Source organism: Neovison vison, chromosome 8 (assembly GCF_020171115.1).
Source record: "Neovison vison isolate M4711 chromosome 8, ASM_NN_V1, whole genome shotgun sequence".
NCBI lineage: Eukaryota > Metazoa > Chordata > Mammalia > Carnivora > Mustelidae > Neogale > Neogale vison.
The window spans coordinates 21,759,463-21,781,499 of NC_058098.1; the positions used below are offsets into that span (position 1 = coordinate 21,759,463).

A 22,037-nucleotide genomic window follows, 5' to 3' on the forward strand; every position below is an offset into this window, starting at 1 on the left:
TGTCAAATAAATAAAATTAAAACAAGAACAAAACAAAACAAAATCTTTACTACTTGCTTCATCTTATCTACACTAGATCCTTATATGAAACATATGATTTAGTACAAAATATTAAGTATACTTAGTTGTTTTAAAGTGTAACTTTAGCATTATTTTATTGTTTGTATTTGTTCTAGCTCTTGGATGAATTTGAGAACCTACTGCTTTAGATGATATGAGAATTGTGGAATCTGCTAGAAATGAAAATGGCATAGTCAGGAAATTTCATTCTTATTATATTTTTGGTCATTTACCTGAAGTCTTTTAGCTGGTTTACATGCAGATTGGGTGATTGTTTTTAGGAGTCTGTTCAAAGCATCTGCTATGTGCAAGGTACTATTTGGGCTGGGGAGAAAAGGGGCAGGACACGGACCCTGACCTCAGGCAGTGCACAGTCTGGGAGCAGACACAGACAAGTAACAGGATTCCAAAGCAAAATAAGAGTTCTTTAGGGGCGCCTGGGTGGCTCAGTGGGTTAAGCCGCTGCCTTCGGCTCAGGTCATGATCTCAGGGTCCTGGGATCGAGTCCCACATCGGGCTCTCTGCTCAGCAGGGGCCTGCTTCCCTTCCCTCTCTCTGCCTGCCTCTCTGCCTACTGTGATCTCTTTCTGTCAAATAAATAAATAAAATCTTTAAAAAAAAAAAAGAAGAGTTCTTTAGAAGCTCATAGGAGATGACTTAACTAGATGAAAGACTGGGGAGGGATTTTGCTAAAAGCAGGGCTACCCCAAGCTGAGTATTTAGTGTAAGTTAGCCAACTAGAAAGTGAGACAGGGCAGTGGAAAAGGCATTCCAGACAGAAGGGAAAGGCAAAACGAAACACAAGGAAGGGATGAAACAGCTTGATGAATTCCCATTCCCAAAGGGCTGATGGGCAAACAAAAACCATGTCACATCTATAGGATCAGTATCACTGGAGGTAAAACCTGTCCCATATTTTTAGCAAACTCTCCGGATGATTTTTTTTCCACACTAAAATATGTAAACCCTTGCCTTATAGGCTAACATTGTGTTTTCCTAATTCAGATGCATTCCCAGCACACTTACAAGTGTGCAGCACACCAAAAGCATTTTTAAAACACTTCTTTCACAATAAATAGCTTTTCAAATTACTTCATTTACAGCCTCAGGAATTCAGAGAGAAAAAAAGCCAAGGGTAAGTAAGTATAGGAATTTCTTTTTTTTTTTTTTTAAAGATTTTATTTATTTATTTGACAGAGATCACAAGCAGGCAGAGAGGCAGGCAGAGAGAGAGAGGAGGAAGCAGGTTCCCTGCTGAGCAGAGAGCCCGATGCGGGCCTCGATCCCAGGATCCTGAGATCATGACCTGAGCCGAAGGCAGCGGCTTAACCCACTGAGCCACCCAGGCGCCCAGTATAGGAATTTCTTAATTTCATCCCAAAAATGAATGTTCATCTTCTGTAGTCTACTTCGCCAGCTATGAGCCTTTTCAGCATTTCACGTTGCCTTTCTGGCCTTCCCTTTAGGAGTCCTTTAAGAGCTTCTTACTCTGTTTTATTCGCAGATTAGTATTATCAGAGTAGGGAGTGACGTGTTGGAATAGTCCTTAAGCCTCTCAATTTTTAGAGCGATTCTGATACATAGACAACTGGAAGACCACACTTGATCTAGCACACAAAGATATCGTGTGATAGATTCCGAAAATAAGATAATGGATCAAAACCATGAGTAACTCCCAATCTTCCCCCCATAATGTTCCTTTACAGTGTTTATATACAATTATATACATATATATATGACTCATGCCCCACCTTTCAGTCAACAATAGAAGAGAGTTATTACACACTGTCTTTCTTCAAGAGGAGATCTCTTCCTGGTGCCTGGGTGGTTCAGTTGGTTAAGCATTTGCCATCAGCTCAGGTCACGATCCCAGGGTCCTGGGATCGAGCCTCGCATCAGGCTCCGGACTCAGCGGAGAGCCTGCTTCTCCCAACCCCTCTGCAGTTCCCCCCTGTTTGTGTGCACCTCGCCTCTCTCCGTCAAATAAATAAAGTCTTTAAAAAGAGAGAGAGGGAGAAGAGATCTTTTCTGAAGAAAATCAAAGCTTTATTTCTGTGCTTGCACTTGTCCAAAATTTAAGGACCATAGACTGGGTTAAATAAATCTGTGAATGCCTTCTGTGGGCCTGGCATTGTGCTAGACCTTGAGGGATTCATGGAAGAAAAACTGGACATCATTCCTGCCTCCAGAGGGAACAGATAGACATGTACAGAGAACCGAAAATAGCAGACGTAAGATTGAGGGAACCTTCTATACGTGAGAAATTTTGAAAAAAATAAAAAGTTTAAAAAAATTTTTGGAAGTGTTATGAGAACCCTCATAAGAGACATGGTAAAGAAGCAGCAAGAGCTTCACAGAAGAGAGGACATTGGAGCAGGACCTAGAAGGGTTTTGATGGGCAAGGGAGAATTTTGGAAGGGACCTTCCAGTTTAAGGAAATGAGATGAGCAGAGCTAGAGCTGTCGAAGTCTGGTGTTAGTTTGGTAAAGGTGAATGGTCTGGGATAGCCAGAGCACAGGTATGTATGTGACATATTTTTAGCAGAATAAAAGGTGAGATTGAAAAGGTAAATTAGGACTAGTTTGTCCTGAAGTCCATGATGAGGCATAGGAACTTGAGTTTATAAAACACTGAGAATGGGGCACCTATGTGGCTCAAGTCAGTTAAACGTCTGACTTCAGCTCAGATCATGATTCCAGGGTCCTGGGATTGAGTCCCACATCAGGCTCCTTGCTTGGTAGGGAGCTTGCTTCTCCCTCTGCCTGCCATTCCCCCTGCTTGTTCACTCACTTTTCCTCTCTCTTTTTTAAAGATTTTATTTATTTATTTGAGAGAGAATAAGAGAGAGAGCACAAGCAAGGCCAGGGAAAGGGGAGAGGTAAACTCCCCACTAAGTGGGGAACCAGACATAGGCCTTGATCCCAGGACACTGGGATCATGATCTGAGCTGATCTGGGATCATGATCTGCTTAACCAACTGAGCCACCCCTTTCTCTGACAAACATATAAAATCTTTAAAAAAAAAAAAAAACTAAGAGTAACTGTAGTGAAATCAGATTATAAGACTTTTCATAGAGCTGAGCAGAGAGGAAAACCACTTCTAGATCGAATTCCAGATTCTAGGAAGGTTATGGTCATCATGGTGGGCTTAGGATAAGCTATCGCCTGAAACCTCCTGTTCTTTGGGATTTCTAGGCATCTGGCTGAGGTGTGGAGAACTCTGGAGGTGGAACTGCCCAGCACTACCTGGATTCTGTGGAGACTTCTGAGGAAGCTACAGAAATGCCATAATGCGCCCACCCAAGAGAAGATGGCCTATGTGGCTGTTGCTGTAAGCCATTGAGCTTTGCCCCTCCCTACTTCAGCACAACGTGCTCCCTCTCTTGACATAACTGGTCCAACACTCCATTTGGAGAGTGTCTTCATCCCTCTCAAAGTTTGCTTCTGTCATCCATGTATAAATCTATAATGTCTCTACCAAGGGATTGACATGGAGGGCACCTGGGAGAATGAAGGAATCAGGATGGTTTAATGAAGTTTGGTTTGATCAGTGTGGTTAAAATGTTCCCTTTAAAAAATATGTATTATCTGGGGCACCTGGGTGTCTCATTTGGTTAGTTGTCTGGCTCTTGATCTCAGCTCTGGTCTCATCTCAGGGTTGTGAGTTCAAGGTCCACATTGGGCTCTACCTCGGGCATGGCACCTACATAAAATGAAATGAAATGAAATATTCATCATAGTTAAAGAGTAATACACAACTCATAAAGAGAAAAGTCAAATAATATGGAAGAATATAACATAGAAAGAAAAGGTTCTTCTTGAGGAGAGGTTGGCAAACATTTTCTGTAAAGGACCAGAAGGCAAATATTTTGGGTTTTCAGTCCCCACATAGTCTCCAAAACATACTCTTTTGATTTTTTAAAAATTTTATTTATTTATTTATTTACTGACACAGAGAGAGAGATTACAAGTAGGCAGAGAGGCAGCTGGGGGTGGGGGGGGGAGGAGGCCGACTCCCTGCTGAGCAGAGAGCCTGATTCGGGACTCCATCCGAGGACCCTGGGATTATGACCTGAGTCGAAGGCAGAGGCTTAACTCACTGAGCCACCAGGTGCCCCTTCTTTTGATTTTTTAAAAAACAGAATTTCAAAAATCTAAAGACCATCCTTAGCCTAGATGTATCTTCTCCCTAAAAATGAACTTTCTAGAAGTATTTATAGATATGTAATTTTTTTGTGTATATATTTATTTGGTATACCTTTTCCCCATTTTTTTTCTTTTAAGTAAACATTTTTAGAGTAGTTCTGGTTTATAAGAAAATTGAGCAGAAAGTACAAAGTTTCTACTCTCTGTCCCCTACATGTACAGCCTCCCCACTATCAATATATACTTTTTATTTTATTTTCTTCCCTACCAGCTTATAGTTCAGCTTTCTCTGACCTAAGTTATTATATAGGTTTTCTTTAGCTTCCAGAATTTTTCTGACATCTCTAATCAGCCATTGTCTCCTCCCCTATTCTCTGTTCTTGTGGATTTTTACTTTTTTTTTTTTAATCCCTATAATGTTATCTTAGTTTTAGGAGTTGTGTCAGATAAAGTTATATATTTAATCATGTTAGCCTATAAAATTGTATGTATATAATTAGTAGGATCAAATTACATATATCATTTGATGATCTGCTTTTTTAATTTAATAATATATAAATAATTTAATAGTTTCCATTTCAAAATATGAGACTCTCTGTTATCCTTTTCATGGCTGCATAGTAATTCATTTATTATTAACTTCTTAAAAATAGATAATATATAACATGGTACAGAACCATTTATTTGATTTCCAGTTTTCCTCTTCATGACCATTTTGACAATTTTTAAACTTTTGCCATTAAAACAGAGCTACAGTAAACTTAATCATGCATATAAAATTTTGTCATACATACCCAATTATTATTACTTTTCTAATTAGACTCCACCCCCAGTGTGGAACCTTATGTGGGGCTTGAACTCACGACCCTGAGATCAAACACTGATCTGAAAAAAAAAAAAAAAAAAAGACCTGATCTGACATCAGGAGTTGGATGCTCGGAGCACCTGGGTGGTACAGTCAGTTAAGCACCTGACTTGGTTTCGCCCCAGGTTGTAAGATTGAGCCCCCACATTGGGCTCCCCACTCATCATGGAGTCTCTTTAAGACTCTGTCTTCCTTGTCCTGCCTTGCTCTCTCTCTACAATCAATCAATCTATCTATCTATCTATCTATCTTTTTTTAAAAGAAGAGTTGGACACTTTACCCACTGAGCCACCCAGGCACCCCCTAATTATTTTCTTGGGATTAAGGCCATTGTAGGGGAATTTCTAGCTCAAGGGGTAGACTTACTTAATTTTTGAGAATTCCCAGATGGTCCTCTAAAACATTGCCTTCTACCAGTCATATATGAGAATGCCCATTCACCCACACCCTTACCGCCCTGAGCATCCCTAGCCTTTTCATTGCTGCCTAGCTGATAGGTGAAAAAAGATTATTATTTTAATTATATTATTGTTATTGGTGAGATTAAACATTTGTGTATGTTTGGGTTTTTTTTTTCAAAGATTTTATTTACTTATTTGACAGAGAGATCGAAAGAGGGAACACAAGCGGGGGAAGTGGGAGAGAGAGAAGCAGGCTCCTTGCAAGGCAGGGGGCCCTATGCAGGACTTGATCCCAGGACCCTGGGATCATGACCTGAGCTGAAGGCAGATGCTTAATGACTGAGCCACCCAGGCGCCCTGTATGTTTTTTAATTAGCCATTACATTTTGTGACTTATCTGCTCATGTTCTATACATCAGAGCTCCTTATTAAATATGCACACAAGCCAGTCAGCTGAGGGTCTTACTGAAAAGCACATTCTGAATGCAGCAGATCTGGGGTGGGGCTTGCATTTCTAACCAGCTCCCAGATGATACCAGTGCTGCTGATATGTGGCCCACACTCTGAGTGGCCTTTCCATTTTCTTCTTACTATATATGAAAGTTTATGTATTAAAAATATCACATTGGGGTGCCTGGGTGGCTCAGTCGGTTAAGCACTCAGGCACAAGCAGAAATAAAGCAATAGTAAGGAGCAGTGCTAGCAGGAGTTCAGCTCTATGGTGTGCTTTTTCTACCACAGGCAACAGATGCCCTTTATGAGGTGTTGGTGGGGAACAGGCTCCGAGCAGCTACATTCCGACTCTTTCCTCAGCTTCTCATGACACTGCTTATCCAGATACACCACAGCATCGGTCTCACCATGTCCGATGTCGCCATCCCAAGTGGCCTGTACTCGGAACAGGAAATGTCTTCAGAGGTCACCCCTTTGTGGTACTGCCTGTCATGATTTCATTGACCTTAACTAACACTAAGCTCTATGCACTGTAGTAGATACAAAGATAGCCAAGGTGTGGCTCCAGCCAAGGGAGAGCTTACAGTCTGCCATCATGGGACATCAGGATGAAATGCCCAGGAATCATTCTGGGCTCTCACTGGTTGGTTGTCTGTCTGTTTTATTGGTGCCAAGATAAACTCAGTAGAAATTCATTAGTGTCACGGTGGCACATGACTTTCTCTCAGAGGAATTGCTGTAATGTGGATTATTCGAGAATACCTCACTAAAAGGAGAACTGAACTATAGTTCTCATTCATTGAACTAGCTATGTACTCTGGGGTAAATCTTCCTTTGTTCTGTGCCTTGGTTTTCCTATCTGTAAATTAGGTCAGACTAGGTATTCTCCAAGGACCCTCTAGTTTTAGAATTCTCTGGTGTTATAGCTAGCTTACTAGTTCGGTAAGTAATAGAGATAGTTTATTTTTTTAAGTAATAGTTTTATTTTTTTAAGTAATCTCTCCACCAAATGTGGGCTTAAACTCATGAACCAGAGATCAAGAGTCACATGCTCTACTGGCTCCAGTTGTAGGGGTAGTTTAAAGTTGTAAGGGGTAGTGTTGGGGACACCTGGGTGGCTCAGTCAATTAAGCACCTGACTCTTGATTGCAGGGTCATGAGTTCAAGCCCCTCATTGAACTCATGATGGCATGACCCTACTTCAAAACTAAATAAATAAAACATAATAAAAATCAGTGTGGGCATATCTTATGGGGGGAGGGGTATATGCTGTATCTAAATAAAGCTTTTTTAAAAAAGCAGTGGGTATGGGCTTAGCATCCCATATCATCTATTTTATCATAGATTTCTTTTCAAACTCCCAGGGAAACAAAATCTAGTTAGATTTCTTTACACTAAAAATTTGTGTGAAGGGGCCTTTCAAGTTATTAGAGCATTAAGAGTCTTAGGGGAAAATTAGAAAGAAGAGAAGTACCACCAGAGCTATCAATGCACGGCCCCCCTCCGTGGTAGAGCAGGGTGATTGTGTGCTGATGAGTTGGAGGGACCTGTTCTATTCACTTTGCTGGTTTGGTTTTGATTTAGCTTTGCCATACAAGCTACAAAGACTCTCCTCCTCAGAACATTGTGCTGGCAGGAATTCAACATCATGGAAAAGAATAAAGGATGGACCCTCCTGGAAGGAGAAGAGTGCCATCTTCAGGGAGTATCTCTCCTTGCCAAGTAAGATTTCCTTGCCGTGCATACCTGCTCTAAATCAGCATCGCTTTAGATATTTTCCCCCTTCTAGTTAAAATAGCAATGGATAACATCACAGGTTAAAATACCCATAATTCCAGGCAGATTTTTTCAGATGTCCTGCCATTGCCATACCGTCCTGTGCACCTAAAGCTAGGCAAAATCTTCAGTGGGCCCCTGGCCCAAGGGCATAATGCAGTCTGGATAGGAGCATTTCTAAGAGGTGTCCTGTTGGGTGTTCTGTTTTGCAGTGCATTGCTGGAAAGAAATCACCTCCTTGCACATAAAGTCATGTACTTGTTGGTCCCTCTTCTTAACCGAGGGAATGATAAACATAAACTCACATCTGCAGGATTTTTTGTGGAGGTAAGATTCGTTGGAAACTGGATTCCGGAAGCCTGTAAATCCACAGTATCTGCCTTCCTGGGCCCTATCCAACTTCATGGCAGGCTGGGATCCACTTCAGATGTGGGATAGAAAAAGTTTCAGATTCAAGCCTACTGAAATTCTTCGTGCCATATATTCATTATTCAGCATTCTTTATGTACTTACAGTGTAAACATCTCCCCGTCACATATTAGAGGAAAATAATGTATTTTGGAGTTGGTGGGAAGGTGGTTCCCCTCATGAAAAAGGGCTTAAAGGTAACTTCTTTGGCTGATTTCTGGTTTCTTCCAGCTTCTCCAGAGTCCAGTGGCTAGGAGACTGCCCAGCATATACTCTGTCGTCCGTTTGAAAGACTGGCTACATCATGGAAATAGCGTCTTCAAATTTATTGCCCTAAAGGGACTGCGCTATCTTATCAAACACCAGGAGATGGTAGGAGGGGCCCCCAGACCACTGATTCGTAAGTCACAAATCAAACATACCCCAGAAAGATACCCAAGAAACTGGTAACAGCCGAGAAGGAAATTGGGTAGCCTGGGAATAGGAGCAAGTAGGAATACATCCCTTTGTACCTATTAAATTTTATGCCTAGGAAATATGTAAGTACTGACTTAAGTATTTCATGAAATCCTAAGAAATAATTCCAAGTCATAATATTTGAAACCTATAATTTGTGTAAGGTGGTACCCTCACCGTCATCACAGCCTGGGTGACATACATGTATCCTTTTATGTCTCGTACCATGTTCCCCTAAGAAGTACATTGGACAGACCATGATATCTGCTCCCAGGATTTGTATCATCTAAACAAGGATTGCTGACATTCATGTTGAAAGAGAGCTCATTGTCTACAGACCTAGCTAGAAACCAGGCCTGGATCAGAAGGAAAAATCAATCCCTGGGCCTTCAATTTTATAACTTGAGTTCTATTTTTTTAAAATATTTAAGTATGTATCTTTATTTGAAACAAAGATGACAGATGCTAGCATGTTAATTCTAGTTGTTTGGATACATGAATATCTGTTGCCTTATTCTATTTACTTCTTACATGTGTGTTTTAAACCGTAAAACTCTGAAATTGCTTCCTTTTGGGAATTTGAGAACAATAGAATCCCAGTTCAGAATGGGGAGGACCCTTAACGGTCCTCAATCTCTGCCGGAATTCCTCCAAGGAATCTTACTGCCTCTGGAGACATTCCATATTAGAGAACTCACTATGACCTGAGCTAGCCATTCCACTTTCCTCTCATAGGAAGCAATTTCTTACATTAATCCTAAATCTGTTACTGGCCATCCCCACTGGGTCCCACTTCTGACGATTGAGGCAACTTACAATAGCTCTGCCCCCTTCTCTATGTATCAGCCCTGCCTATACTGAGAGTGGAGTCATGGCCTCTGATTATTTTTCTGCTCTTAACTAGCCAGTGCTACCAATTCAACAAGCACCAGGTACTGAGTAAAGGTAGGGAGCCCTACTTTGCTATCAGATGAAGTGCTCTCAGGAGGGTGATGGTGCGCTCCCTTTGGACACACAGAGGGAAGGCATCAAGAGTCTGTTACCGTGCATCTTAGACCTCTTATGTGAAACCGATGAGAAGATTGTTTTGTTGGCCATCCAGATACTCCTACAACTCGTTGGAACAATGGATTTCACCACCCTGACAGCCATGATGAAGACTCTGTTCTCCCTGTTTGGTGATGTAAGACAATGAGAGAGGAGAGACTTTCCTAGGGGAGGGTGATCAACATAACAGGAAATAGAAATTGGGATAGTAATAAATATATTCTATTTTATATAGATCTTTTTATGTTCACAGCACTTTCAAATCTCTTAATAAGACCCTTCCAGGTCACCTGTAATGTTAGTAGGACTGGTGTTAACTATTTTTCAGATTCAAAAGCAAAAACAAAAACTGAGATGTAGAGACTTGCCAGGGTACCACCCTGATCATGGGTTGGGGAAGGAGTTTGTATAAGAAAAGATGTCTTTCAAGGAACAATCAGGACTGGGTCAAGGTGGTGGACCATACGTCTGTCCCCATCCCATATCCCAAAGATTAAATAAAAAGTTTGTGGAGCACAATGAACTCTTCCTTGGAAGAGTCAAGTACAGCAAGACTGGGATTCTGAATTTCAGCAAAACAGCATGTAGCTGTGCTGACCATGCTTCCTGTTTGCAGAGTGAGAGAACAACCAGTTCTACAAAGCAGCAGGTCCTGCTATCTCTATATATTTGGCTTCTTGCCCTCAGCTACCTACAGCTAAATAGCCTCATGTTAGGACTGGGGTTTCACCCAACCTAGCCCTTATAAGTTAAGCATGAACACTTTCAGTGACTTGCTTCCCTTTGGTTACTCCCTTTGTAGGTGAGACCTGATGTTCCTCGTTTCTCCATGACCCTCTTTGGAGCCTCCATAAAGTCTGTGAAATACACAGATAAGAAGGCTGTAGAGAATCAAGTCCTGGACAGCTTGGTTCCACTACTTCTGTATTCTCAGGATGAAAATGATGCAGTAGCAAAGGTAATCCCTCTGTCAACTTTTTTCATACCCGAATAACTCCCAATCCAGAGCCAAATATGCAAATAAGCATTCCATCTTGAGGGTGGGGACTTTGTGGTACCATCTTTATTCACCGTCTCCTATAACACAGGCTACCTTTCAATTATTTTGCCTAAGTGAATTGTGTGAAAAATCTTACTCCTTACTTCTGTATAGCATATCATGGTCCTTTGTGGGTAAGAACAATATATTATACCATTTTGTAGCCCCACCCCAATGTTTAGCCTAGCACAGAGCCTAAATACAGTGCCGGATTCAACAAACTCTTTTTGTTGACAATGACAGTATCCCATTATCATTGTCCTTTATTCAAGAACTGCCTTCTGGCCTTTAGACAAATAGACTTGTGTTGAGGCTAAGTCAGAAATAGTAGCTTCTTGGGGCGCGTGGGTGGCTTAGTGGGTTGGGCCTCTGCCTTTGGCTCGGGTCATGATCTCAGGGTCCTGGGATTGAGCCCCACATCAGGCTCTCTGCTCATTGGGGAGCCTGCTTCCCCCCCCCGCCTGCTTGTGATCTCTCTGTCATAAATAAATAAAATCTTAAAGAAAAAAAAAAAGAAAGAAAGAAATAGTAGCTTCTCTGACAATCTAGAGAAGCCTCTACGTCTCCTTAATCTTCCAAGAGTTTCTGCCATAGAGTTGTGGGTAGGAGGTCATTATTTTTGGTACTGTCTCATTACTTAGGAGCCTGTTCATTCCAATCTGCTAGCTATGACCACCAGATACAATAGTCCAGAAGTATGGTTAGGCAGCAAGGATCGTGGAAAAATGCTGGAGCTTTCCCCTACCCATGCTCCCCGTTACAGAAATTAAAAGCAGGATCAGAAACCAGACTTAATATTATGGTGGGCCCTGGTACCTTAACCTGGGAGGAATATTATGGTCTTGTAACCAGAAATATGGACTATTTCAGGGGCACCTGGGTGGCTCAGCCAGTTGGGCATCTGCCTTTGGCTCAACGTTGTAGGCTCCAGTTCATTTATTCTCACTGCTATGCAGAATCCCATCTTGAGAATGTCCTGACACCTCTCTGGTGCTCCTATTCTTGGACATTTAGAGTGTCTCCCATTTTTCATTATTACAGTGCTGCATTGAACATTCTTTTACGTATTTCTTTGTGTACCTGTGTGAGAATTTCTTGAGGGCACAAACCCAGAAGTAGAATATCTGGGTATCTTTAACTTTATTAGATATTTACACATAAACAAAGTAACTGAACTAACTTGTATTCCCATCAGTCCCCAAAGGAATTTTAATGGCCAAAATCTAGTGGACCTGGGACAAGGTATTTGCTTGAATACTTGTAAGAGGTGGTATATAGTACCTGGGAGGCATTCTGAGAGCTGTGAACAGAGAAGCCCATTAGCTTGCTAATTTTTAGCATCTTGCTAAATTTTACTCAAGCATCTGGATCCCGAGGGGATCAGTACTGCCAGAATTCCTCCCAAGCCAGAGATTCCACAAGGGCTGTGAGGAGAGGAGCTCCATTTCCCTGTGTAAAGTGACAGGAGAATGTCACAGAGCAGCAGGTGGGTGGAAGAGCCCTATCTGTCACTCGTGGGGTCATGGGGACCCCTGCCCCAGTCCCTGCTCTGGTATTACACCAGATGGCTCTCACGTCTGTCTCAGACCAGTGGTTTCTACAGCCTCCCCACAACTCTGCAGGCTTCATGGGTCCCCTTTAGGGGTACTATTTGGGGAAATTGAAAGAGGGCAGGACTGTGGTTCCTGTCTATCCCTGCCCTCACTTTAACCAGTTTCATTTGAAGAAAGTTTACTTCAGCTAAAAAATGTCTGAAGATACTGATCTCAGATAATCCTTTTCACAGGAAAGCAGACAAGTCCTAACAATATGTGCCCAGTTCCTGAAGTGGAAGCTGCCCCCAGAAGTGTACTGCAAAGATCCCTGGTACATCCGCCCTAGTGAAGCTGGAGCAGTCTGCAAATTCTTTGTATGTGAGCAATAATGGCTTGGTTCACTCGTTTATAGGCTAGCATACTTATTTTTTTCTGATGTAGTTTTTAATGGAGGAACATGACATAAAGGAAACATTTCACATCAGCAACTGATATCCATGAACTGTCTTGTCTGAGGAATCTATTTCTCTAGTTTCCTCCAAACTGAGTCACAGACTCACTTTCTGTAACCACGTTTCTTCATAAAAAAGACTCTCTTTTGGAATTCTTGGGAGCCCCACTAACCTGGGTCAGAGGCTATGGGTCAGGCTGATAATGGTACGTGCAAGTGAGTGGAACTGGGTTGTATATTGCCTTTACAATGATCTCTCATCCTTTTCTTGGATATAGTGGATTGTCTTCCCCTCCACTAGAGCGTGTTTAGGGGGACCCAAGCAAGGGTTGCCTTGCTGTTGTAAGCCACGCAGCATGATGGCAGCATGCCACTGGCTCTGCTAGGGCCCAGATGGCGTCCTTTCCCCTCACAAACTTGACAAAGGTTACTGGGGCCCATCTCAGGGGCAGACTCAAGCCAGGGAAGCTTCAGGGGGCCCATCCATAGTTTTCTGGACTTCTGACTCTAGGACTGCTGGGATCCTACTACAAAGACACTAGGACTGGGGTCTTCCATATGTGTAACCTATTTAGGACCCAGTGCAGGCTCCTCAGATCAGACTTAATGGGTCTAGGAAGCCTCACAGTACCATTGTGTCAGCCTTTCCACTGAGGATTATCTTTCTGACCTGTACCCGAACCTATAGCCAAGGCACTGGGAGCAGAAACTCAGTGCTCTCAATGCACAAGATCATAGGTTGTCCATGTGACAATCTGGGAACAGAGTCTGATGATCCTCCTCCTATCCCTGAGCTGCCTGTCTCTGTAACAGAACCACCGAAAGGTCCATTTATTCACCCAGTAAACGCAACATATCCAATATGCAGTGGGCCATGGAGAACCCAGAAACATGACAATGACAGAAACTTCCTAAGGGAGCTTGCTAGCTAGTAAAGGCAATAAAACCACTGTGTAAAATTAAATAGAAACTCGAGATGGAAAATGATATGTTCTAAGAGAGGGATTCTTGCAGAAATGCTCAGAGCAGAGTGATTGATCCAGGAGGAGCCGATCGGGAGGCAGAGCTCAAGGCAGAGCTGAGGGAACAGAGAAGACAGTTACAGAGAAGTGGAGATGGACTTAGTCACCACAGGCATAATCTGCGGAGTGAGGGGCTGTGAGCACAGTGTGTCCAGAGGATGTAACTCTGTCTAGGGACGTTGTTGTGACGTAACATTCAGTAAGCAACTGTAGTTATTATTTCGAGCCCCATATTCTTGTGTGTCTCATGTCCGACATCATCCCTGGCTCTGGAAACTACAGCGAGGCTGACAAAAACTGTGGTGTACTTCACTCCTTCCTACTCTTCCTTTTTTTCCCCCACTTAGGGAAAAAAATGCCAGGGGAAAGTTAACCTCCTCGCCCAAACATTGATGTTCTCCAAGAATGCAAAACTTCCTATCAGAAGAGCAGCAGTCTTATTTGTAGGTATAAACAATCACTTCATTTCTACAGTCACTTTATCCTATATTTTCCCAAATTGTGGTGTTGGGTATCCCGGTTCTTTATGAAGATGACCTTGAAAACACTTCTTTGGAGAAAAGGGCTGTTACCTCTAGGTAACTTTCAGGCACTTGAAAGTCAAGTTTTAGAATCTAATTATCAAAAGACCAATTCTGCCAACTGCTTAGAGCCAAAGCCAGACCACAGCCTCACTGACTTTCTCCTGCATTTAGGACTCTTATTAAAGTACGTGGATCAAAATGAGCTCAGGATGAAGGGCACTGACTGGATAGAGAATGGTGAGTGATCACACACCTGGGTTTGGTTTGGGGTGCCTCACATTTCAAAAGGGATCAGAGGTGGTGGCTGTGGGCGGGCAGGCTGTCAGAGCTCAAACCCTGGGAACCAGAGGATCTGACTTTTGCAATAATGAAGACCTTGGAGACCACAAGTGAATGACAGTCTCATCCCAGTCCAAGTCCCCCCATTAGGAAAGGACACGACCCTACTGGTCTGGAAACCACTTTGATGAGTGTCTCAGGAACAATTCCTGATTCCACCTAGAAATACCATCTTAGTAAGTTATGACAATAGCTCCCAAGTACCCTTGGGGATGCCTGCAGCACTATTTCCTATAAGTGGTTGTCCTGTGAGGGGGCAGGACTTGGTAATACAGAGGTTTAGAGTGATATAAGGCAAGCCTCATGTAAATAAATGGTGTCCTAAATTGGCAGCGAGTTGAAGTTTTCTATAACGATACAGCTTTGAAGATTTAGCTCTCAAAATATTATTTATTCCCACGTAAGAAGCAGTCATACAATTAGAAAATGCCATGAAAACACCAAGCCTCACAACTCGAAAGTATGTATTATATTATGAGAATAAATTAAAATCCTGGGGGCACCTGGCTGGCTTAGTCAATAGAGCATGAGACTCTTGAACCCAGATGCTGAATTCAAGCCCCATGTTGGATGTAAAGATTACTCAAAAATAAAATCTTTCAGGGATGCCTGGGTGGCTGAGTTGGTTAAATGTCCAACTCTTCATTTCAGCTCAGCTTGTGATCTCATGGTCGTGGGACTGAGTCCCACTTCAGGCTCCACGCTTAGCAGGGAGTCAGCTTCCCTTTTCCCTCTGCTCCTCCCCACCTCTCTGTCTCTCAAATAAATAAATCTTGAGAAAAAAAATCTTTAAAAAAAAATCCTAAACAATTCACTTCTTTTAAAATAAAAATATGTAACTGGTAAAATAGCCAGAAGCTGGACCTTATTTAAGAAAGATTATGAGAGGGCAACTGGGTGGCTCAGTGGGTTAAAGCCTCTGCCTTCGGCTCGGGTCATGATCCCAGGGTCCTGGGATCGAGTCCCGCATCGGGCTTTCTGCTCAGCAGGGAGCCTGCTTCCCTCTCTCTCTCTCTGCCTGCCTCTCTGTCTACTTGTAATCTCTGTCTGTCAAATAAACAAATAAAATCTTTTAAAAAAATTAATTTTTCAAACTGTTTGTAAAATAAAACAATGATGAGAAATGAGTATGAGTATGAGTTTTTCTGTCAAAATGGCAAAGAACACTAATTAATACCTAACACAGATATGTTAAGGGAAAGCTGACATTATCTTTTTTTTTTTTTTTTTTTAGATTTTATTTATTTGACAGACAGAGATCACAAGAAGGCAGAGAGGCAGGCAGCGGTGGGGGGAAGCAGGCTCCCTGCTGAACAGAGAGCCCAATGTGGGGCTCGATCCCAGGACCCTGGGACTATGCCCTGACCCAAAGACAGAGGCTTTAACCTACTAAGCCACCCAGGTGTCCCACATTATCTTTTTTTAAAGTTTATTATTAAAAAATAAAAATTAAATTTTTTTTTTTTTTTTTTTTTTTTAGTAATCTCTACATCCAGTGTGGGGCTTGAACTCATGACCCTGAGATCAAGAGTCACATGCTCTTCTGCATGTTCCAGCCAGGCACCCAAAAACTGACATTATCATATACTGTGCTGATATGAGCATGGATTGATATACCTTTTTTATAGGGGAGTTTGGCAGTATGTGTCAAACCCTTTAAGTAAATATATACTTTGACATATCAATCTCATTGCTAAGAATTTAACCTATGAAAATAAGCAGAAACGGTACAGGAATGTTCATTCTAGTGTTACTTAAAATAGCAAAAAATGGAAAACATCCAGGATTAGAAATACAAAGAAATTAGTTTCATAAAGTATAGTATATCCATATTACAGAATCATATGAAGCCATGAAAAATATTTTTTTAATTAAGTATAAGCTCTATGCCCAACATGGACTTGAACTCACAACCCCAAGATGGAAAGTTGCATGCTCTACCAACTAGGCCAGCCAAGCACCTCAAAGCTATGAAAAATATTACAGAAAGAAATTTTAATGACTTGGATAAGTAATGATGCAATATTAAATAAGCAATTATTAAGTAACATGTATAATGTGGTTCCATTTGAACAAAAAGGCACACGTGTAACTGAATAGAAAAAAGAAACAACTGATTTTCTCAGGTGGTCGAATGATGGGTAACTGATTTTCTTCTAGTGCCTATCTGTTATCTAAATTTTCTACACAATTAACATTTATTTATTTTGCAATAAGAAACATAAAAACTGAAAAAAAAATTAAGAAAAAAACTTAAAAGGGAGTAATGATTTAAGTGTAGCCTCTAGGACCAACACAGGAACTTAAGAATCAACCATCTTAAACATAGCTTGACAGGTACAGATGATTTGACTTTAGGTGGACTACTTAAGCAGTGTGGTTATTGTAAAGGAAAAAAACTATTTGGTAATTCAAAGATGAATAAATTTCATGGGTTAAAATTGAAATTGATCTACAAATGTATAACTTTCAAACAGTCTTAGAAAAAGTTCGTCCTTTATCTCAGCTACTGTACGCTTGTTGGCTGTTTGGGGTCTGTACCAGTGATCATTTCCATAGAGCTTCACCTCCAACCTGGGTTTTCTGACCATTTAGATCTGAGAGATCTGCTGGGTGATCCTGAGCCCTCCCTGCGCATCTTCGCCTCTCGGGCTCTCTTCCGAGTGCACAAGTTGGGGGTTGAACCTGACTCCAGGCAGTCCGTTTGCGGGTTGAGGAAGCTCATGGGCTGTCTTCCTACTTAGAAATGCAAGGTAAGTAACTTCGGGTAAAAACTAATTCTTTCAGAAACCACAAAAACAATAGTGCCCCATTTTTTCAATCAGACTACATGCAATGTCAGCCTGAAGCTACCTCCACCCATTTAATTACCTCAGAATGTATTTTTTGCTGTCCACATCTCTAAGAAATTAGAATATAGAGGCCCCTGGCTCAGTCAGTTAAGCGTCTGCCTTTGGCTCAGGTCATAATCCCCAGGGTCCTGGGATTGAGTCCCCACATCAGGCTCCCCACTCAGCAGAGAGTCTGCTCCTATCTCTGCCTGGTGCTCCCCTTGCTTGTTCTCTCCCTCTCTCTTTCTCTCTGACAATAAATAAATAAAATCTTTTTTAAAAAAATAAGGAATTAGAATATATAAGGGAAGGCAGCTCTTGGTTAAACTGCAGAAATAATGAAATTCTGCTGAGTTTTTGAGGCATGCCAGAACTGCCATGAAGTTACAGTCTTGGTAAACAGGTCTAGCACAGCTTCAAAAGAGATTCAAAATAAATGTTAATATTGCAATGTTAGGCATGGAGGTTCCTTAAAAAGTTGAAAATAGAGCTACTGTATGACCCAGCAATTGCACTACTGGGTATTTACCCTAAAGATACAAATGTAGTGATCCGAAGGGGCATGTGCACCCAAGTGTTTACAGCAGCAATGTCCACAATAGCCAAACTATGGAAAGAACTTAGATGTCCACCAACAGATGAATGGATAAAAAAGATGTGGTATATATACACAACAGAATACTATGCAGCCAGCAAAAGAAATGAAATCTTGCCATTTGCAATGACATGGATGGAACTAGAGGGTATTATGCTTAGTGAAATAAGTCAATTGGAGAAAGACAACTATCATATGATATCCCTGCTATGAGGAAGTCGAGATGCAACGTGGAGGGGGTTGGGGGGTAGGAAAGAATAAATGAAACAAGATGGGATCAGGAGGGAGACAAACCATAAGAGACTCTTAATCTCACAAAACAAACTGAGGGTTGCTGGGGGAGGGGGTTAGGGAGCGGGCAGTTGGGTTCTAGACATTGGGGAGGGTATGTGCTATGGTGAGTGCTGTGAAGTGTGTAAACCTGGCAATTCACAGACCTCTACCCCTGGGGCTAATAATACATTATGTGTTTATAAAAAATTTTCAGAATTATTAAAAAATATATTGCAATGTTAGTACCGTTGGGTCTTTCATCAAAGCCCCATTTTCTTGTCAACAATCTTAAGAATAAAGTAACAACCAATTCTCATAGTTTGATATTTATTGACGTATTTTTATAAAATCCCTGTGGCCTTTCTCCTTCTTTGTCTTTCCCTAAAAACCTTGAAGCAAGGAAAAAATTTTGAAGTGATATAATACTAAATATACCCCAGTCCCGTAAGATTTTCACTCTTTCCTTCCCTTTTTCATTTTCCTGATTCCACCTCCTACAACCACGGTCAGATCCTCAAGTGACTCCAGGATAGGAACTAGTGTTTGTTGAGCACCCACTGTCTGCTTTAAGCATAGACGGAGAACATTTTCAAGAAGTGTCCCCAAGGGGCGCCTGGGTGGCTCAGTGGGTTAAGCCGCTGCCTTCGGCTCAGGTCATGATCTCAGGATCCTGGGATCGAGTCCCACATCGGGCTCCCTGCTCAGCGGGGAGCCTGCTTCCTCCTCTCTCTCTCTGCCTGCCTCTCTGCCTATTTGTGATCTCTCTCTGTCAAATAAATAAATAAAAAATATTAAAATTAAAAAAAAAAAAAAAAAAGAAGTGTCCCCAAAAAGAGACTAGTTTGTGTTGGGTGAATACTTGGGATAAGCTGCATGTAGAAGAGCAGGAACCCCCAAGAGGCATACCAGATGAATTAGAAATGGTCACTGTTGTTCTGCTTACCAGGCTTTTGTTCAGTTGAGGAAGGTAAGTGGAGAGCCACAGCAGAACTGTCTAGGGCAATGGAGAGGCCTTCGGGATGTGGTATGAGAAAAGAGAGGAAATGAGTCAACTAGCACGTGAAAAATAGACACACCCAACGGTGAATTACATGGAGTTTTTGTTGTAAAGTGAGCAACACGAGTCCTCACCACCCTGTCCCCCTGATTTTCACCTTTCACCCCCAGCCCTCTGCCAAGACATCTTTATACACTTCTTTATGATTAATAGTGAGTTGGGTTTGTTTTAGGGGCTGTCTCAGCATGCCAAGTGTCACCTCAAGAGGATCCCTGCTCAGGGGAGGTCTTCATATTTGAGACTAGCAGTTAGGAGTTTTGAGCCAAGTGCAGGCCCCAGCTGTCTGCTGAATTAAATCTTCACCCTTGAGCAGAGCCAAGAGGACACCTGGAGGATGGACTCTGGATGCTAAACTTCAGTGCACTGAGCACATTTGAATTACTCCTTGGCCTCACTACATTAAACCACCTTCACTCTCCACTTTTGAACTATCCATTTTATGGGTTATCCAGTGAAAATAACACTTAATGAATGTTTACAATGAGCCAGACTCTAAGGGCACTATATGATTAACTCTTTCAATCCTCGGCCACTCCATGTATGGTTTTCTCCATTTTACATGTGGGAAAACTGAGGGACAGAAGATGAAAATGACTTGCCCTAAGTCACATAACTAGTGAATGCCGGGATTCAAACTCAAGAGTCTGGCCTCAAAGTCCACACCCTTGGCTGGTCGGGCTCTGCCCTTTTCTCCTCTACTCTGTCTCTCTATGGTCAATAAATACAGAACTACTCTACCATGAATCCCAGTTGCTGAACTCATACTCCAAATTCATATAAACAACAACAAAAAAATGTTGTAAAGTGATATTGAGCCCCAAATAATAAAAATAAAATTATCATACCTCCTTTATTCAATAGACTAGAATGTGCTTCAAACACCGTGGAAGAGTGAACTTAGAACAAAAGGTGGTGGTTTTTCTTAAGAAATACTGCTTAAATCCTGGGTTTGATCACATGTACTACCCTGTCTCACAGCAGTAAACAGACCTCAAGGTTTAGGATGTGGTTTAGATCCCCAGAGACATGTAAGAGTTTGAAAAGAATTCGTTCTCTTCACTCATATTTATGCCAGAGTCCCTTTCCTTCCAAGCAGATTTTTATTTTCTGAGTAATACCACCAACAGGGAGGGGCACATACAGTACTTATTTATGTTTCATTGTGTTAAAATTCACAGAAGCATCCCTTAAGAAGCAAAGGTCTGGGGTGCCTGGCGGGGCCAGTTTGCGGAACATGTAACTTGATCTCGGAGTCGTGAGTTCAAGCCCAATGTTGGATATAGAGATTACTTGAAGAAGAAGAAGAAGCAGCAGCAGCAGCAGCAGAGGTCTGCTTTTTACTACCTCAACAGTTTGGGAAAGGCTGAAAAAGTACTTAATAATGATTACAGTAACAAGTCCTGTAATTCTAAATATCTCCATTTTTTTTTTTAAATAAGGCTCTCCTCAGACATAGGTTTGTGTTTTATAGAATTTTTTAAATATACAAATCAACAATGTCTGGGCATTTGTGTTATAATATGTTAAAATTTCAGTTTTATTTTCATCATATTCTATTAAAAGGTATTATTCACTATCTATTATTGACCCAGCCAAGTCTTTATTATTTTAGAGTCTTACTTTTTTTACTCTGAATATTGTTTTACTTACTTGTACTGAGATATATCTTTATAAGAAATTACTTTTTTTTTTCTTATTGAAAGATTAAACTGGGGCGCCTAGGTGGCTCAGTTGTTAACCATCTGCATTTGGCTCAGGTCATGATCCCAGCATCCTGGGATCGAGCCCCCTATCAGGCTCCCCGCTACCCTCCGCTGCTTGTATTCCCTATCTCGCGGTGTCTATCTCTGTCAGATAAATAAATAAAATCTAAAAAAAAAAAAAAGAGGTTAAACTACCATGTAAGTAAAAGATGGGATTGGGGGGAGGGTAGAATTTCCTAGACATCAATCCTGGCAAGTAAACTTGCACTAGGTAAAACTGTAAAATCTCTCTCCTCTCAGATTCCCCCTCCTTCCTGGCTCCAAGGTCCTTTTCTGTCCTTTCTCTAATGAACTGGTTGTTATGTGGAAATTATTAATAATGTAAGTTTTAATGACCTTAAGTCTTCCAGGGATGTTTGCTTTTTTTTTTTTTTAAGATTTTATTTATTTATTTGACAGACAGAGATCACAAGTAGGCAGAAAGGCAGACGGGGGGGGGGGAAGCAATGTCCCCTCTGAGCAGAGAGCCTGATGTGGGGCTTGATCCCAGCACCCTGGGATCATGACCTGAGCTGAAGACAGAGGCTTTAACCCACTGAACCACCCAGGCACCACGGATGTTTGCTTTTTAACAAGGTAGAAGTCTTTTTTTTTTTTTTTTTTAAGATTTTATTTATTTGAGAGAGAGAGAGACAGAGCCAGAGAGCACAAGCAGGGGGAGGGGCATAGGGAGAGGGTGAAGCCAACTCCCCACTGAGTATGGGACTCAATCTCAGGACCCAGAAATCATGACCTGAGCCAAAGGCAGACGGTTAACCAACTGAGCCACCCAAGAACTCAACAAGGAAGAGCTCTTAAGCCCAAGGCATGAATCTCTAATTGAGAAGTGTTAGGCATTATTGAGCATAATGGGGAGAGGAGATATTTGGAAATGAGGCTGGAGGTGATTGTGGGAAACAGAGATTTTCCTGTCATCCCAGAAACCTATCACATCAGTTGCTTTCTTTTTTCTTTTTAAGATTTTTATTTATTTATTTATTTATTTTTATTTATTTA

At 41.6% G+C, this 22,037-nt stretch overlaps 1 protein-coding gene across 1 annotated transcript in view; it reads left to right on the forward strand.

Moving 5' to 3' along the window:
* Positions 1–20,909, forward strand: part of MROH8 (maestro heat like repeat family member 8) — a 55,623-nt gene extending 34,714 nt beyond the window's left edge. Inside the window, exons 13-24 of the mRNA XM_044263067.1 lie at positions 3,256–3,391; positions 6,214–6,404; positions 7,510–7,647; positions 7,914–8,028; positions 8,341–8,481; positions 9,584–9,748; positions 10,415–10,570; positions 12,438–12,560; positions 14,007–14,106; positions 14,355–14,420; positions 17,118–17,275; positions 20,457–20,909. Coding sequence (XP_044119002.1) covers positions 3,256–3,391; positions 6,214–6,404; positions 7,510–7,647; positions 7,914–8,028; positions 8,341–8,481; positions 9,584–9,748; positions 10,415–10,570; positions 12,438–12,560; positions 14,007–14,106; positions 14,355–14,420; positions 17,118–17,266 — 1,480 coding nt within the window. The 3' untranslated portion in view covers positions 17,267–17,275; positions 20,457–20,909. The remainder of the gene's footprint in view (positions 1–3,255; positions 3,392–6,213; positions 6,405–7,509; positions 7,648–7,913; positions 8,029–8,340; positions 8,482–9,583; positions 9,749–10,414; positions 10,571–12,437; positions 12,561–14,006; positions 14,107–14,354; positions 14,421–17,117; positions 17,276–20,456) is intronic.
* Positions 20,910–22,037: the final 1,128 nt, after the last annotated feature.